The sequence below is a fragment of the Pinus tabuliformis genome, chromosome 3_1 (genome assembly GCF_031772625.1).
Source record: "Pinus tabuliformis cultivar Carrire ecotype Pingquan chromosome 3_1, CPIR1, whole genome shotgun sequence".
In the NCBI taxonomy this organism is placed as follows: domain Eukaryota; kingdom Viridiplantae; phylum Streptophyta; class Pinopsida; order Pinales; family Pinaceae; genus Pinus; species Pinus tabuliformis.
The window spans coordinates 50,854,103-50,874,158 of record NC_142301.1 but is presented as its reverse complement, the minus strand read 5'-3'; the positions used below and the strand labels follow the sequence as shown (position 1 = coordinate 50,874,158).

Below are 20,056 nucleotides of genomic sequence, written 5' to 3'. Positions count from 1 at the left end.
ATTAGGGGCAATGACCATATATGCATCATAATGTACCATAGTTATTTGTTAAGGGCATAATAACACTTCAAACAAAGATCACCTTCAAATATTTAACTAGAACAAGTCCAGTAAAATGGTTCCCTACTTATATTAGGGATGGATGGATGTTCAACCCTATTAAGTGTTTTCAACCCCTAAGGGGATGCAACATGTCCTAGGTCAACCATTTAATCCATAGGTGCATGCCATACTAATAGCAATATATAGGAAAAACTTTAAGGTGAGGTGCCATGGTCATGGGACTAGATGTGGAGGTTTATCATCCTACTTTTATAGATCTAAGGAGGGAGGAATGATGGAGCCATGAGTTACCCCTTTCCCCAACCCGCTTTTTCCACCCTTATGGTGCGCTTATTTTTAATAATTCTTTGATAAGAAGCATAACTTTGGTGTCCAAGATTTATTTTAATTATTTAGAATTTATTTACCCCTTAATGATGTGGTAGATTCTCGCTCATTAGGGCTTGGATGGTAAAGGGTTCCTTCATTATGTGATGGAGCATTAAGTGCTCATGTCCCGGGTGATGGTTAATGAGAGGGGTATAGCTCATGCTAGGGTTTTTCCCATGCACTAATTAATATACCATCCATATTTTTCATTTTCTTTTATTGTGGCCATATTATGTTTTTTTCATTCTTTCATATGCATCAACCTCTAAGGTAGTTTTTCTAGGCCAATTTCAAGGATGAGGATATGGGGGTGCAAATCCCAATGAACCAATGAAAACAAGCATCAAGAATGGATATGAAATCTAGGGAATGATAGAAAGTGGTAAGTATGGGATCAATATGGACACACTACTTCAATCAAGGTTTCCCAAGTAATGCCCCTCCTAAAACGCTAAGGCCTGAAAGGAGGTCTCACTCGACTAGGGTAAAAAACTAACATCCCTAGTAAGGTGAAAGAATAATATTTCATTTAAAATTGGTCAATCATCCAGATCACCATTAATCCATGTTAGAAATTCCCAAAACATTAAGTAAAAGAACATGATTGCAAAATGGTTAAAGTACCGCCGAATGATGACCCACCTTCAAGAGGAATGTTGGATGGTGAGTGGTGTTTGACCAACGCAAATGATAGAGGAATATGACATATCAACATATATTGAGAAATGTAGGGGTGCTAGATGGTTGTCTGTCCAAAGAAGGAGAACAAATTTCTCCTATGGGGTTACCTACATTTTTGTGGGTAAGATGTACTCAACTGGATTTCGACGCCTCTTACCATCCTCAATCTCATGGGAAAATTGATATTGTGAATAAACATGTAGAAACAAGTATATTTTGCTTTGCAACTGATAAACATATAAAATGAGTCAAGAGGTTTCCCTTGGAAAAATGGTGGTACAACATGTCATTCCATACTTAATGAAAAATGTCCCCATTTATGGTACTTTGTGGATATAATCTATTCTCATTCACTTCACCCTTGAGGGGGAAAGAAAAACTTCAAGAAGTGGAGGATTGCATAGAGCACCAACAACATGTTCTTAATCCATTGAATGACAACTTAGTTACAACACAAAATAGGATGAAACAAAAAGTATATCAATATAGTAGTGAAAGGAAATTTGAAGCAGGGAATTGAGTACTCTTGAAGCTAGAATAATATAAATAGATGCCCCTCAAGAAATAAAAGAAAAACAATAAATTATCACCTAAGTAATATGGTCCTTGTAAGGTGTTGCAGAAAAATGGAACTATGGTTCACAAATTGGGGTTTCTTCCATCTTCACATGTACATCTAGTATTACAGATTTCTTGCTTAAAGAAGATAATGAGTGACAAGATCCTAGTCCAAACATTTTTACCATATATTAATGAAGAAAGACAAATGATATTAGAATTGAAAATAATCCTTAAGGCATGGATAAGGCCATTATAAAATCAAGTAATTATTGAGTTACTCATCAAGTGGAAGAACCTATTAGTAGAAGGGGTGACATGGGAAGATAAGTTTTTCATGTACAAAATATATAAACAATCAAGTGTTGGGTTTTGTCTCGTAAACTCTTTAATTATAAATGTAACCTATCTATCTATCTATCTATCTATAAAAGAGGCCTAGATTTAAAGTCATCTCATCTTATACATTTATTCTATTATAAAAGGAAGTTTCCCACTCGAAGATTCTTATCCTTCATTCTTTTATCTAATTCTCAACGGTGTAGTTACTTTTCTTTCCTTTTTCAAACTATTTGGTTGTTTGTTGTCTAACACAAAACCACTTTTGACTTAACTAGTGTTGAGATAAAGATGCCAAATCTTGGTTAAATCATTGAGGAATAAATGGAAGCTGCCATTCTATAGAATAATGATATTATAAAAAATATTTCTATATCTAAATTCAAGAAGCAATTATCTTGTAAAGGATATCAACCCAAATAAAAACATTAAAAAATATTCTTTTTTGACTAGTTTAAAGAAAAAAAATAACATTGTTAAAATAAGATCAAATTCTCATAAGCTTTACATGGAAAAGAGTGCTTGAGAATTCTTAAAACATTTGTATGTCAAAAAAAGACATTCCACAATTCCAAAAATATTGTATACCAAAAGAGTTTGTCATCTTTGTAATATTAAAAGAATTGAATATAAAAAATGCACAATTTCAAAATATTTGTTATAATATCCATCTTCCTAAACTTTTAAATTGAAATTTTCTTAAAACAATAAGAAAACTATCGTAACTTAATTGTTAACCTTTTAAATTAAAATTACAGCGAATTGTTTTTACTAAATATTTTAAATCCAAAAATAAAATTCAACTAAAATAATAATTACATAACTATCCTATCCTATCCTATCCTTTCCTTTCCTCTCCTTTTCTTAGTAGAAGTTTGCACATTAATCTCTCTTTTAATCTTAGCATCCAAAATACAAGATGTTAACTTATTCTTATATCTCATTTCCATCAATAAATGACACTTTTAATAATAACTTTAATTTTTAAATCTATAATTATATTTTAACATTTCACTAATTTTGTATATTATATTAGTGAAAAGTGGCATGCCTCTCTACTCTCCTCATTGTTCCTATGAAATATGAAACGTTGGCTTTTAATAATTATTATACCATACCATTCATTCATTATTCTTATACCATTATTAGCTGTTCAACATTCTGATACCATTCACTATGCCTATCCACATTCACAGATAGTTTCTAACCTTTATCCTAATTACATATTAAGGTTGAATAGTGAAGAAAGTGCTAACCTGCATTTCTATGAAACAAAGACTATTACAGGTGAATATCTTTATATTAGTGAAAAGTGGAGTGCTTCTCACTCTCCTCATTGGTCTTATGAAATATGAAACGTTGGCTGTTAATAAATATTATACCATACCATTCATTCATTATTCCTATACCATTATTAGCTGTTCATGAATCTTATACCATTTACTATCCCGTTTGACATTCACAGATAGTTTCTAACCTTTATCCTAATTACAGATTTAGGTTGAATAATGAAGAAAGTGCTAACCGGCATTTCTATGAAAACAAAGAAGATTACGGGTGAATATCTTTATATTAGTGAAAAGTGGCATGCCTCTCTACTCTCCTCATTGCTCTTATGAAATATGAAACGTATATCATTATTAGTTGTTCATGATTCTGATACCATTCACTATGCCTTTCGACATTCACAGATAGTTTCTAACCTTTATCCTAATTACAGATTTAGGTTGAATAATGAAGAAAGTGCTAACCCACATTTCTATGAAAACAAAGAAAATTACAGGTGAATATTTTTATATTAGTGAAAAGTGGCATGCCTCTCTACTCTCCTCATTGTTCTTATGAAATATGAAACGTTGGCTTTTAATAAATATTATACCATACCATTCATTCATTATTCTTATACCATTATTAGCGGTTCATGATTCTGATACCATTCACTATGCCTATCAACATTCAGAGATAGTTTCTAAACTTTATCCTAATTGCAGATTTAGGTTGAATAATGAAGAAAGTGCTAACCCGCATTTCTATGAAAACAAAGAAGATTACAGGTGAATATCTTGAAATCGGTATTCATGGAGAGGTCTTACAACTAGCCAACCACACGATTTGTACACCAATTCTTATTACATGGATTCATCAGGGCTGGTGATTGTGGGTTCCTGGACATATTAGGTAAAGGAAAACATCGGTAGATCTCCCTGGGCACAGGCCCACAAAGTACAGGTGTAGCAACTCCACAACTCGGTTTTTTTTAATCAAACTCTATGGAGATTTCCGTTAATTACCACTGTGAATATCTGCAATCTTAATATTAGATTTTTTAAGTGTTACTGCATGGACAGAGACGAGGTTTTTTGAAATTGTAATTTCAATTGCCGTAACAGTTGAATAGTGCCACGTCATTTATTTCCAGAAAACTGCCAGTACAGTTCCCCGCACCACCTTTTGTCGTTTGTGGTTTTACCTCTGAGAGCTTTGATCACATCTAGCTGCTGACGCGTGTCCACAGTACGGTTCCAAAACCAGTTGTTTCCCGGCCGGTAAAGTTTGTTTGTTTTGTTCAAGCGATAGCCGTTCGATTGAGATGATGGATGTCCACCGTTGATTGAAGCCGAAGCTGCATACAGTCTAGCACATGGAGCTTGCGTGAAGTTTTCGTTTGACCGCCATTTGCTGCAGTGAATTCGCAGATGAGTACCTTTGTTCCAGAAATTATTTATATCGCCATGTGAAGAATTTAAGACCAGTTACAGGGTACTTTTTGGCAGAAGGTAGTGTGAGATATATTGCTGAAGAATTGTCCAGGGAATGGGGAAACCATATTAATGTAATTAATATAAATCTACGGCAGTCAGTAAAGTTAGGTAAAAGCTTTAATTTTAATTTTATTTTTTTAACACGGCACAAGTCAAACAAAAGGGGCATGTTATGTTTTTGTTCATTCAGATATATGCAAGTAAAAAAAATGCACAATAGTGCGAAGAAAGAGGGAACAGGAGTAGCATTGAAAGGTAAGGGCAACAACGCCAAGGAAAAATTTTATGCACCGCAGTGTGATTGTAATGGTGTAGTTATACATTGAAAAATAAGAGGGAGCACACAGCAGCGTGTGTTATGTTTTTTGGTTGCTCGTTGAGAGAAGACAGGGAGGCAATGCGTAACAGCGCAAGTGAAATATAATGTAAGGTGAAAAACGCAGCAGCGCGTGAGAAAATATTTACACAGCAATGTAAATTTGTAAGCTGGGACAAAGTATTTGTTCCTGAAGAGACAGAGTAAATTTTTGTGGAACTGAAGCGTTCCTTGGAGAATCCCTCTGTGTGAGGAAGATGTTTTTGTAAAAGCAATGCTGGTGAAATCCCTCTGTTAAGAGGAAGACTCTTTTGTTTTTTTTGGAACTGTATCTGAAGCAGTGCTGATGAAATCCCTCTGTTAAGAGGAAGACTCTTTTGTAACAACAATTGTGTAATCCCTTTTTTAAGAGGAAGATCTTTTTTTTTTGTAACAGGCAAGTTTGATTAAGGAATACAAGTTTATTTTGGTGTGTGAAATGATGTTCTTCATCTCCAGCAAACAATTTTTAGTTTCCGCTGTGTTAAGATCCTGTGCAAAAACAGAGTATTATTCTCTGGGTTAAAAATAAAGCTTTTTTCTCTGTTCTTTATTTTGTTTTGGAATTTAGCAGAAAATTCCCAATAGTGGTATCAGAGCTTCTCTAGGCTCTTTGAAGGTGTCAAAGAAGCTGAAGGAAGGTTCATTTTGTTGCAGTAGCTTCTCCAGCAGAGTGAAGACTCAATCAAAAATCCAAGGTATTTCTCAAACTAGTTTTTTGTGTTGCTATTGAAGACAGTCAGTTATTTTAAATACATAGTCAGGTATTTGAAGCATAGTTAAGAATGGCAAGGTCAAGGAAGAAAGTCTCCAATCCTCCTAAGGATGTGTCTCCCTCTACTACTAAAATAGAAGACAATCAATTTGAAAGCATTCTATTTGAGGCTCCAAGGCTCAATGGGAACTTTAATATATGGGAAGTAAAAATGAGGACTTTCTTAGAGTCTCAAGGGATTGAACTTTGGGAATCAGTGATTTATGATAGCAAGATGGATAGAGAATCCAAGGAGTACAATGCAAAAGCAGCAAAGACAATCTTGGATGGGCTACCTGATTCTGTAAAGAAGAATCTAGGAAAATATTCATCAGCAAAGGATATATGGGACAAACTTCATGACCTTCACTCAAAAGGAGCACTGACCATGACCATCAATCAAGAAGGAGATCCTGAACCCATCATAGAAGATGAAAAGAATGAAAAGGACTTTGTAGAAGAACTCCTCGCTCAACTTATCACTGCCATTGAAAAGATTAACAATTTGAAAGAGGAAAATGAAGCAGTTAAGAAGATAGCTCCAGCTAGTAACCAAGATCAAACAAGGAAGAAAGTTGACCTCATCAAGCTTCAAGTACAAGAAAGGGATGAAGAGCTTGCCAAGCTTAAGAAGGAATTGAATAAAGCAAAGAAGCAAGAAAATACCTTGTCAAGTCAACTTGAACAAAGGCACAAGAGCATGAACAAACTTGAAGAAGAGATTGGTCATTACAAGGTAGAGGTCTCCTCCCTTAAGTCTCAATTACAAGAAGCTAGGAAACAGGCACAAGAAGCTGAGAAGAGAATGGAAAGCAGTCAAGCAAATAATGAAGAAATGAAGTCAAATATCATCTCCCTTAAAATAGTAGTAGTTGAATCTACTCATAGCAAGGAAGAAACGGAGGAACAACTTGCAAAGAAGAATAATGAGTGTGAAAGATTGGAAGAAGAGATTTTCCTCCTTAGAAAAAAGGTTGAAGGGATGAACAAAATCATGAAGACCTCTCAAGCCTTGGATGACATGCTCAGCTATCACAGATGTCCATCTGATAAATCAGGACTCGGGTATGCAGGTGAACCATCAAACAAGAATAAAAATGCTTTAAACAAAAGAGATGTGAAGAAGCCAGAAAGAAATTGTGATGCTCCTAGTTCCAGCAAAGACAAGGAGAAAAATCAAGGCTACAATAGAAGAAATCCTATTCCAAGAAGAAATATTGCTCCAAGTATAAAACCAGCTCCAAAAAGAAATGTAAATGATGTCAAAGAGGCAAGAGGGAATGGTTATCATCAAAGGATCTCAAGGCAGAAAGACTTCAGAAGTACATCAAGGAAACCTCCATCTCCCAGGTACCAAAGTTCATTTTTTGGTTATTGTTATTCTTGTTCAAACTTTGGTCATATGGCAAAAGACTGTAAGGCATCTCATAGAGATAGATGTTATAGTCTCCGACAACCTCCAAGAAACAATTTTACAGGAAGAAATCATGAAATCTTATTCATGAACAATGTAGAATGCTTCGAGTGTCATAACATTGGTCATATGGCACGCGATTGTAACTTCACATGGGCTCTTACACAAACTAGAACCATGCGAAAGAAGAAAATTACACAAGTATGGAGAAGGAAGCAAATACAGTCCGAAAGTCCCTTGCGCTCTCCAGCCAATCTAAGTTTATTTTGAGAAGAGTCTGCTAAAAGGAGAAGATGCATACAGTTAGGGGAGAGATATGGAATTAAATCTGCCATAAAAGCAGAGAAGAAAAGGTTGCAAGATAGCTTAGAGATGCAAAGGTTGGAAATCTTGCCTGAGGCAGAGAGAAAGAGGATATTACATGATTGGAGTGCCTGAGCACAGCAGTGAAAGCGATGAAAGGAAAGCTGATACAAATAGGCAGAAAAGTTTTGAGCTTTTGAGGAAATGTCTGGGTATGACTGATAAGCCAGCAATTGAAATTAAAGGGGAATGTTGAAATTTTAATTTCAACTGCCGTAACAGTTGAACAGTGTCGCGTCATTTATTTCCGAAAAACCACCAGTATAGTTCCCTGCACCACCTTTTGTCGTTTGTGGTTTTACCTCCGAGAGCTCCGATCACATCCAACTGCCGACGCGTGTCCACAGTACGGTTCCAAAACCACTTGTTTCCCAGCCAATAAAGTTCATTTGTTTTTTTCAAGCGATAGCCGTTCGATTGAGATGATGGCTGTCCACCGTTGATTGAAGCTGAAGCTGCGTACAGTCCAACACATGGAGCTTGTGTGAAGTTTTCGTTTGACTACTGTTTGCTGTAGTGAATTCACAGATGAGTACCTTTGTTCCAAAAATTATTTATATTGCCATGTGAAGAATTTAAGACCAGTTACACGGTACTTTTTGCTAGAAGGTAGTGTGAGATATATTGCTGAAGAATTGTCCAACGAATGGGGAAACCATATTAATGTAATTAATATAAATCTACGGCGGTCAGTAAAGTTAGGTAAAAGCTTTAATTTTAATTTTATTTTTTTAACACGGCACAAGTCAAACAAAAAGGGTATGTTATGTTTTTGTTCATTCAGATATATGCAAGTAAAAAAAAAACGCACATCAATGCGAAGAAAGAGGGAACAGGAGCAACGTTGAAAGGTAAGGGCAACAGCGCCAAGGAAAAATTTTATGCACCGCAGTGCGATTGTAATGGTGTAGTTATACATTGAAAAATGAGAGGGAGCACGCAACAGTGTGTGTTATGTTTTGTGGTTGCTCGTTGAGAGAAAACAGGAAGGGAATGTGCAACAGCGCAAGTGAAATATAATGTAAGGTGAAAACGCAGCAACATGTGAGAAAATATTTACACAGCAGTGTAAATTTGTAAGCTGGGACAAAGTATTTGTTCCTGAAGAGACAGAGTAAATTTTTGTGGAACTGAAGCATTCCTTAGAGAATCCCTATGTGTGAGGAAGATGTTTTTGTAAAAGCAGTGCTGGTGAAATCCCTCTGTTAAGAGGAAGACTCTTTTGTAACAATAGTTGTGTAATCCCTCTGTTAAGAGGAAGATCTTTTTTTTTTGTAACAGGCAGGTTTGATTAAGGAATACAAGTTAATTTTGGTGTGTGAAATTTTGTTCTTCATCTCCAGCAAACAATTTTTAGTTTCCACTGTGTTAAGATCTTGTGCAAAAACAGAGTATTATTCTCTGGGTTAAAAATAGAGCTTTTTTCTCTGTTCTTTATCTTGTTTTGAAATTTAGCAGAAAATTCCCAACAAGGTTGTCCACAGTCCGTAACAGAAGACATAAGTGAGCATGTAATGTTTGCAGTAAGAAAACACCTCTGTTTGGTACCCTTGTTTATGCTTAAAAAATCTGATTTCAAAACTGATATATTCATTAAATTTGCAATTTTAGTGTTCTGCATAATGTCTTAATTTTTTTTTTAAGAAATTGAATCCATTTATATATTTAACCACATATTTTAAACAACAAAAATACACCATCTACATAAATTATCATAAAATATCCTCAAAATAATGAAAAACGTTAAAGGGTTTTAGAACGCCCTTTCTAAATCCATCCTATAGCTGGGTATGTTGGGAATTTCTGATAATTCCAAACAAAACTGAACAAAACAAAAAAAAATGCTCTGTTTTTAACACAGAGGAAATAAAAATCGTTTGCGGAATACGGTGTTTCAGCAACGCAATTTTGTCAATTGCTGAATGTAGTGTTTCAGCAACGGTGTTTCAGCAACACTGAAACTGGTGTTTCAACAACACTCTGTTTTGACGCCTCGTAACAAAAAAAATATTTTCTGATAACAAAGTTTCAACAACGCACAATAAAAGGGACTTTGTATTCATTAACGATACTTCCTCTAATGGAGGGATAACTACAAGGCTGCTTTAAAGACAGTTCAAAAAAAAACTTCAAAAGCTTCACACTAAAAAAAAGATTACTCTGTCTGCACTGCTGTACATTACAGAAAGCAAAATATTATGTCTCCTCTGAAATTCAACACACTGTCTTTGCACTTGCTGTGTCTGCACTTCGCACTGCTGTGTCTACACTCCTGTGCATCTACAACACACTCCGTTTCTGCTCAAAATTAACGTTGCTGTAACACTCTGTTTATTTCTTGAAAAAAAATTACACTGCTGTGTGTAAATTTTCGTTCATACATACACGCTGCTGCGTATTATAAAAAAAAAACTTCTGCACTGCTGTGCATTAAAAAAGAACTCTCTATTATTTTCTACACTGTTGTGTCTGCGTTTTATAGTGCATTACATTTTCTGCTTTTTATAGTGCGGGAAGCAGTCATAACTTATCCACCAACCACTGTAACTTGCTGATGAAGTCTCTACTACAATCTGCTGCTCATGATGAACAAATATGATCTTTTGCTGTATTTCTTAAGTCTGTGGTGTTAAAACCCATCACTGATAAATGTTGCGATGGCTCGAGGCTGGTTCTTTTCACTTTCAGCCATTCTGCTCTTTAATGCGGTTGTTTAGAAGTAATGGCATAGCGCTGGATCTGATCTTCCTCCTTCGGGAACACAAAAACAATTAAAGGGTGAAAAGACAGTAATGGCGGTGGCTTTTTTAAAAAAGTAAAATAGCTGCTGCTGTTCAACTGTTCACTGCAGTTGAAATTATAATTTCAACACTCCCCTTTAATTTCAACTGTTGGGTTATCAGTCATACCCAAACGTTTCCTTAAAAACTCAAAACTTTTCTGGTCCAATGGCTTGGTCAGAATATCCGCAACCTGTTCCTGAGTCCTGCAATGTTGTAAAATGATTTCTCCATTGTTCACCAATTCTCTGATGTAGTGAAACTTTGTGTCTATGTGTTTTGCTCTCTTGTGGAACACAGAATTCTTGGACAACACAATAGCTGAGCTATTGTCACAAAAAATAACTATTGTTGTTGCTTGCTCTTGGCATAGACTTCTTAACATTCTCCTCATCCAAACCGCTTGACACGCTACTACTGTAGCTGCCACGTACTCTGCTTCTGTTGTAGACAACGCCACAATTGGATATTTCTTGGAAGCCCATGAAATGGCTCCTGAACCTATGTGAAAAACGTAACCAGATGTGCTTTTCCAGTCATCTACACTTCCAGCCCAATCACTATCTGTGTATCCAACTAAATCTGAACATTCTGAAACAGTATAAAAAATTCCATACCCTTTTGTCCCTTCAACATACCTCAGAATTCTCTTTGCTGCCTGCCAATGTGTTTCTTTTGGCCTCTCCATGAATCTGGAAATTAAAATAACAGCATGCATTATGTCCGGCCTAGTTGCAGTTAAATACATAAGGCTGCCAACTATGCTCTTGTACATGCTAGGGTCAAAATCCTTGCTGTTGTCCTCTTTGCTGAGTTTTAATCCCATTACCGTGGGAGTGATTGCTGCCTTGCTGTCCTGCATGTTAAATCTGCCCAACACTTCATTTACATACTTTGCCTACGAAATAAAAATTCAATTTTTATTTTGATCTACTTCTATTCCTAAGAAGTATCTCAGCAAACCCATGTCAGTCATCTCAAATTCTTCTTTCATGACTGATTTGAAATTTTCAATGAGGTAGTCATCATTACCTATAAAAATCACATCATCAACATATAACACAACAATTAAAATTTTACCGTCCTTTTGTTTGATGTAAGCAATGGGTTCTTCCTCACACTTCTCAAATCCGTTCTCCAGTAGATAGGAATCTATCCTACTGTACGACGCTCTTGGCACTTGCTTCAGCCCATAAAGAGCTTTCTTCAATCTGCAAACTTTGTGCTCTTGGCCTTTCTTCTCATAGCCTAGAGGTTGCTCAATGTAAACCTCTTCCATTAACACTCCATTCAAGAATGCTGACTTCACGTCCATTTGGTAAACTTTCCATTTGTTTTGTGCTACTATGGACAACACTGCTCTCATAGTTTCCATTCTTGCAACCGGTGCGAAAGTCTCCTCATAATCTCTCCCATAATGTTGCTTGTATCCCTTGACAACAAGTCTTGCCTTGTGCCTTTATATCTTGCCTTTAGCATTACTCTTGGTCTTGTAGACCCATTTAACTCCAATGACTTCTTTACTTTTTGGTAGCTCAACTAAATCCCATGTCTTGTTTCTTTCTATGGCATTCATCTCCTCATCCATAGCTTCTATCCATTTCTCATCTTTAATTGCATCTTTGAAATGAACAGGGTCATCAATATGACAATACAAAGCAAACAAAGAATTCATTCCTTCATCATAAATGTCACTTAAATTTCTGAATTTCTTACCTCTTTCATTTGGTGTGCAAGTGCTTGAGGACACACTTGAATTTCCTCCTTATGGTGTGCTTAGAGAAGCACTCTCATTTCTCCTCAAGGGTGTCTCTTGCTGTCCTTGTGTTGGGGCTGCTGTTTAGGGTGTTTCAGCGATCTCCTCATCATCCTCATCATGAGACAAACAGTTTTTAACATTCACTGTTTTCTCTATGCTTCCATCCCAAGCTTCCTCCTAAATGAATTGAACATATCTGCTCACAAAAAACTTCTTGGTGGATGGGATATACAACCTGTAAGCTTTGGATTCCTCACTGTATCCAATGAAAATACATTTCTCCCCTTTGCTGTCCAATTTCTTCCTTAGCTGATCTGGAATGTGTGCATAAGCCACACAACACAAAACTTTCATGTGGGTGACTCCTTGCTTTCTCCCATTCCATGCTTCTTCTGGCACTTTGTTCATGACTGCTTTTGTTGGACACCTATTCAAAATATATATTGCACAATGTACAACTTCAACCCAATAATCATTTGGCAAATGCTTTGCCTTCAACATGCTCCTCGCCATATCTATGATGGTCCTATTCTTCCTTTCAGCAACTCCATTTTGCTGCGGGGTGTACCTAGCTGTAAATTGTTTGTGTATTCCATTTTCTCTGCAAAAATGTAAAAATTCTTTGGAGATATACTCACCTCCTCTGTCAGTTTTCAAAACCTTGATACGCAGCCCACTTTGATTTTTTACAAGTGCTTTGAAATTTTGAAAATTTTCAAACACTTCACTCTTATTCTTCAAGAAATAAGCCTAAGTCTTTCTGGTAAAGTCATCAATAAATGTTAGAAAATATTGGCTGCCTGCTAATGATGGGGTTTTCATCGGTCCACATAAATCTGAGTGGACAATCTCTAAGGGTGCTTTTGCCCTTATGCTTTTCCCTGATGGAAAACTTTCTTTGTGTTGTTTCCCCAAGATACAATCTTCACAAAGACTGTCCGGTTTCTCTATCAATGGTAATCCTCTTACCATTCCTTTTCTACTCAACAAGTTAAGACCTCCAAAGTTGAGATGTCCAAATCTCAAATGCCACAACCAATTTTCATCCTTTGGTACACTTTGGAGAGCCTCTTGTGTCACTGCTACAATTACTTCTTTATTTTTTAAATCTGCCCTTATTCTGAGAGGGAACATCTTATTCCTCGTCATCTTCACTTTAGCAATACATCTTTTGCTGGGTTTTCTATCCATGATGGTGCATACATCATTCTCAAAGAAAACATTGTAACCCTTTTGAACAAGTTGTCCAATACTCAAGAGGTTACACTTCATTCCGGGAACATAATAGACATCTGCTATGGTTTTCTTTTCACCTTTCTTTGTATATATTTTAACTTCTCCTTTTCCCATAACAGAAATTTTACTATCAGTCCCAAGTGTGACTTGTGACTGCACACTCTGATCTAAAGCAAAAAACAGGGCTATGTTTCCTGTCATATGGTTGCTGCAACCAGAATCTAGAAACCATATATCTTCACTGTTTGTTTCAACCATATTACAAACTAACAACACATTATCTTGGCTGATATTTTTTCTAGTGATATTTGCACTAAATATATTACTCATATCATGCTGCTTCTTCCTACATTCATTTGCATAGTGCCCATATTTTTTACAGTAATAACATTGGACATTGAATTTTTCATACCTTTGTCCTTGAGCATGATGTTGTCCACTTTGTTGGCTGCTGCCATGGCCTTGGTTCTGATTTGGATTGTTGCCTCTTCCTTGAGCGTTTGCTGAACTGTTTCTTCCACCTCTGTATTGGCTTCTGCCTCTTCCTCTCTTGTTTCCTCTGCCTTGACCTCTTCCTCTTCCAAATGACATCTGGGTCTTGAAGTCTTGCTCTAAAGATGAGTTTTCATTTCTATTCAACCTCTGCTCATGTGTTATCAATGATGCATGAAGTTCATCAACTGAAAAATTTGAGAGATCCTTTGTCTCTTCTATGGTGGTGGCAATCACATCAAACTTTGAGGGTAGGCACCTCAATAGTTTCTCCACAATCCTCCTTTCTTCAAGAGTTTCTCCATGAGACGTTATCTGTGTGACCAGACCAATTCCCTGTGTGAAGAATGAGTCAATATTGTCTGACTCCTTCATGCGCAGGTTCTCAAAATCTTTCCTCAGCAACTGTAGTTTTGATGTCTTCACTCTCTCCATGCCTTGATAGGCTGTGTTGAGAGTTTGCCATGCTTCTCTGGATGTCTTGGCTGCTGCTATCCTTGGAAACACACTCTCATGCACTGCTTGATATAAAAATACAAAGGCTTTTGAATCCTTCTTCTTATTTCTCTTCAACAACTCTTTCTCTGCCTGAGTCAATCCATTAAACTCATTTTCATTTGTTGGCTCTTCAAATCCATATTCAACAAGTTCCCATCTATGTTTCATGGGTACCCGCACTCGAGGGTGGGGTTCTCGAACCCGTCCCGGGTTCCCGCACCCAAGTACCGGATTCAGGTACGGGTTCTTCCCAGACGAACCCAGAAGAATCGGGTTCTTCCATGAAGAACCGGGTTCTTCAAAATAAAAAATTGGGTTTTTTTCCTTTAACGGGTTCTTGGGTTCTTCGGGTTGGGTTTTTTGGGTTCTTCATAAAAAAACTATATTAAAAATTTAAGTTTCAAATATTTTTTTTTATTGAAATTTAAAAAATAACTTATAACAAAGGTAAAAAACTAAAAAAACCGTAAATCTTTAAGACTTTAACTCTTTATGAACACACACAAGCAAATATCTGATACGTGATTACTGATTTCATTTAACTCTTAAGCTTTTTCCATTTGGTTGAGGCTTGAGCCGTCCCCGTTTACCATTTCCGGCGGCAGTGGGTAGCTTCAGCAGCAGTGGGCAGCTTCAGCGGCAGTGGATAGAGCAGCTTCAATGGCAGTGGTATTTACAAGTTTTCGTTTTCAACTTTATTATTCCATGGAAAAGTTTCACAAGGCCGACGTGTGAAAAATATAGGTGCATTATATTACACATTTGAACAGTGAACACCCACAGGGGTTCAACTACATTAAGCAGAATTGCCGGAATGAATGTCACAATTTCTTGCTGTTTCGGACTGTCTACAACATGAGCTACAACTGTCAGTCCACTTTTATACACTCAATTTGCCTCCTACGGCTGCGGCATAGTCCCTCCTCCTTGTTGTTGTCAAACGCTGAGCTGTAGGGCTTGATTCATGCCACTGTTTACACAAAACAACTCATTGTTCACTAAGGAACAGACCTCGGCCTCCCTATGCAGACTCCTGTACCCAACCGAAGCCCTAAACAGAGATGACAATGCCACAAACTTACCTCTACTCAGCCCAGACTTGTTAAATTTTTAATTTTTATACTATATACTATAATATGAGAAGTATACGTTTCAGTTCTTTTAACTTGAAATAGTTGCAATTAGATTAATAAAGTGCAGAAAATCTTCATCATTTTTTGCATTTATGAATGACATTACATAATTGCATTCATACACTGAATATAGCTCTGTGCTATTCTTTACAATATAAACCGTTCAGTGAGAATGTATTTCAAATTTTCAACTCAATCATCTACACAACATTCAAGCCAATTCATTATCTACCCTCTAACAATGGTGTTGCTTGCCCTTGCAATGTAATTTCACCATGGATCAACAAAATCCAATTAAATGGTTCAGAATTTGTTCAGGAAAAACAATTCATAGTATATATATTTTAATTTTTGAAAAATTGAATCATTACATTTTTCATTAACATATAAATTCTGTGGTTTTTTTTTAGGCTTGTGGCTACATTAAAGTATAAATTATGGCTACTGGCAGCATATATTTCACTACTGTCCCACCAAACACACAGGGCAGCCCAATAAAATAAAGTTTAAAATGTTGAGTCTTTGAGAATTCAGAATACTTTAGGATTTTTGAGCCTACTCTTGAGTTTGTAGGAAACTTGGCTAGTGTATCTCAGTCAGCTGTGTGTGACAAAATCTGTCCCATTTAAATGATTATCATTAAAGTTTTGTTGTTTAAAGTTGAAAAAATATACAAATTCAAATTTCATATATATTATTACTTATAAATTTATAATATATAAAATATAATTATTAAAATTTAATATTATTATATTACTCGACGAACCCGCGCACCCTGTTTCCAAAAATGTCGTCCCCGTCCGAGTCCCCGTCCCCGCACCCACGTTTCCTGGCAACATAGGTTCCCATAAATCTTGTGAGGTAAACATGGCTCTCATGGTTATTGCCCAGTAGTCATAGTTTTTCCCATTGAACTGTGGGAGCTGGGTATTAAACATACCCACGCTGGTGCTGGTGCTGGCCATTCTTGCAATACTTGACTTGACAGCGTTTTCACTTTGCTGGATAATTTACTGCAGCAAAAAACCTTCTTTCAGATTCTTTGACGTCTTCAAAGAGCCTGGACAAGTGCTGATACCATGTTGGGAATTTTTGATAATTCCAAACAAAACTGAACAAAACAAAAAAAAATACTCTGTTTTTAACAAAGCGGAAATAAAAATCGTTTGCGAAATACGGTGTTTCAGCAACGCAGTTTCGTCAATTGCTGAATGTAGTGTTTCAGCAATGGTGTTTGAGCAACACTTTCTTTTGACGCCTCGTAACAAAAAAAAATATTTTCTGATAACAAAGTTTCAACAACGCACAACAAAATGGACTTTGTATTCATTAACGATACTTCCTCTAACAGAGGGATAACTACAAGGCTGCTTTAAAGACAGTTCAAAAAAAAACTTCAAAAGTTTCACACTAAAAAAAACATTACTGTGTCTGCACTGCTGTACATTATAGAAAGCAAAATATTATGTCTCCTCTGAAAGTCAACACACTGTTTTTTCACTTGCTGTGTCTGCACTTCGCACTGCTGTGTCTACACTCCTGTGCATCTACAACACACTCTGTTTCTGCTCAAAATTAACGCTGCTTTAACACTGTTTATTTCTTGAAAAAAATTTTACACTGCTGTGTGTAAATTTTCGTTCATACATACGCGCTGCTGTGTATTATAAAAAAAAAACTTCTGCACTGCTGTGCATTAAAAAGGAACTCTCTATTATTTTCTACACTGCTGTGTCTGCGTTTTATAGTGCATTACATTTTCCGCTTTTTACAGTGCGGGAAGCTGTCATAACTTATCCACCAACCGCTGTAACTTGCTGATGAAGTCTCTACTACTACAATCTGCTGCTCATGATGAACAAATCTGATCTTTTGCTGTATTTCTTGAGTCGGTGGTGTTAAAACCCATGGCTGATAAATGCTGCGATGGCTTGAGGTTGGTTCTTTTCACTTTCGGCCATTCTGCTCTTTAATGCGGTTGTTTAGAAGTAATGTCATAGCGCTGGATCTCATCTTCCTCCTTCGGGAACAAAAAAACAATTAATCGGGAACAAAAAAACAATTAAAAGGTGAAAAAACAGTAATGGCGGTGGCTTTTTTTTAAAGTAAAATAGTTGCTGCTGTTCAACTGTTCATTGCAGTTGAAATTATAATTTCAACATGGTATTCTGAATACCCTGTGTCCACAACAAATCGACAAAGCTTGTAAATATTGAAAAGTGTTTGACCTACACTTCGGATCGTCAATGATCCAGTTTCCATTTCTGTTTTAAACCATCCGTCCTTACATTGTAAATCTCTGAAAATGAAAACGATACATTATATCTAAAATGACATATATAAATTCAAATGATATTCATGACAAGAAAGCCTCAGGAGAAAAGGGGGAAACTTACCCTGTGTCCACAGCAAATCGGCAAAGCTTGTAAATATTGAAAAGTGTTTGAACTACACTTCGGATCGTGGACGATCCAGTTTCCATTTCTGGTTTAAACCATCCGTCCTTACATTGTAAATCTCTGAAAATGAAAACGATACATTATATCTAAAATGACATATATAAATTCAAATGATATTCATGACAAGAAAGCCTCAGGAGAAAAGGGGGAAAGAATTTTACCGGGCATGCTGATCCAACGACCACAGCGCAATATAGGTCCAGCCTAAAGCTATAATTATGCTTCTCATTATTTCTCGCAGGGACTGAGTGTCCAAGTAGAAAATGAAGTCCATCATCTCGACAACCCACAACTCTAGAGGAAGCAAGCTTTCAGATCTCGCTAAGAAAAATTGAAATGGATAGAAGGGAAGTAAGGTGGTGAGGACCCGGGATTTAATAGGATGGAATGGGGGTTAATTGTGAGGCAGGCACGACCTAGTGGGAATGCGGGAAGTAGTTTCAAACATAGTTGTTAGCGGGAACCGTTGGAAATGTGTTTTCAAACACAGTTGTGGGGCCTTCGAATTTGAATTGGAGGGCGTCAACGAATTGGAACGATTGTCGTCAAGGAATCCGCAGCGGCCGCCATGACCTGGAAGTTGGAAGCACCCGGAATCTGACTCTGGCTGCCCGTGGGAGACCGAGTTTGATTCGCCAGACAAAAGGACTCTCCACCGTACACAAAATAAAAAAGAAAAATAGATAACGAATTTAATTTAATGAAAGTTTAAAATTACGAATAGAATTAAAAAAATAAATTAAACGGCATCTCAAATGAATAAAAAAAAGCCTCTATATTCATTTATAAATAACTTTTGCATCAAAGATACAAAGAATACAGTAGGAATACATCTTTTTTTTTCCAATAATGGTAAGAATACATCTTATCATTAATTAGTTAATATTTATGAATATTATATATATAAAACGAAGAAAATACATCTTATCATTAATTATTTAATATTTATGAATGTTATATATAGAAAACGAAGAAAATGATGAAGAATTTATATTTATATATAATGAAGATAAAGAATTTATATTTATATATTTATATATCTAATGTGAGTATAAGATGGATAATTTAAGAGAAAATATTTTTCATCTTAATTCTTTTTGGATTGAATATGTGACCATTTTTTTTATCTCAACTGGTTTTGGGAATTGAGTGAGACCCAATTCCTCAAGAAACTCATGAGAACTATTTCTAATCTTGATAATGTTCATTTTGTTCTTAACACTAGTGAAGATAGAGAGATAATTTTGGTTTTGAAGATTGGGGTTGATCCCCTCCTTATGATATTGTAGTTTCTTTTTTCCCTCTAGCTCTTTATTTCCCCACAATTTCTCTTTAACTTTGAAAGTAATTAGTATTATCCAAATTCTACAAGATGATATCCTCATTTATTCCTTAATACTAGGCAACCTCATGCCACATTCTTTGAGCCAAAGGTGGGGGTTTTGGCTATAGTTAGAAGCAAGTTTAGGAAACCTCTTAACATTGATGTTGTATAAGTACTTCTTCTTATACATAAGATACCTAGTCATAGCCATGTTTGCAATGGGGAAATACTTGCTTCAATTAGGAGGATAGGTTATGGAGTATTTTCTTTAACCTTGGGGTTATAAGTTATAAATTTCTTTTGGATTTGTTCAATTTTCCCCACGACTCTTTGGATATAGTGCAATCCCAAACCTCACATCCATATAAAATAATAGGAGTGACGAGAGTGTCAAATAGGAGCTTTTTTTATTCCAAATTCAAATATTTGCCAACATACAATTATTTTCAAGCACATAGTAAGCTTTCCAACCTCCATTTATCATTTTTTCAATGTTATAATTCCAATTGAGTTTATGATGGATGTTGATTCTTAAATATTTATATGAGGGAACTCTCTCCAAGGATTTGTTGTCCTAAAAGAAAGTTTCATAAGTGATCTTTCTAGATTCAATTATCATAACTTTAGTTTTGTCGGTATTTGCAGTTATATCCACATTGGAGGATTTTGAGTTGCTTTCCAAGATTGCAATGGCTCATTGCAAAAAAAATATTGTCA

The 20,056-nt window shown here is 36.0% G+C and overlaps 1 protein-coding gene across 1 annotated transcript in view; it reads right to left on the bottom strand.

Moving 5' to 3' along the window:
• The window catches only part of LOC149185715 (uncharacterized), a 125,820-nt gene extending 107,576 nt beyond the window's left edge, over positions 1-18,244 (bottom strand). The window contains exons 1-2 of the mRNA XM_089409117.1: positions 18,177-18,244; positions 17,953-18,075 (exon numbers count right to left, since the gene is read on the bottom strand). Of these exons, the coding sequence (XP_089265243.1) occupies positions 17,953-18,075; positions 18,177-18,244 (191 nt within the window). The remainder of the gene's footprint in view (positions 1-17,952; positions 18,076-18,176) is intronic.
• Positions 18,245-20,056: the final 1,812 nt, after the last annotated feature.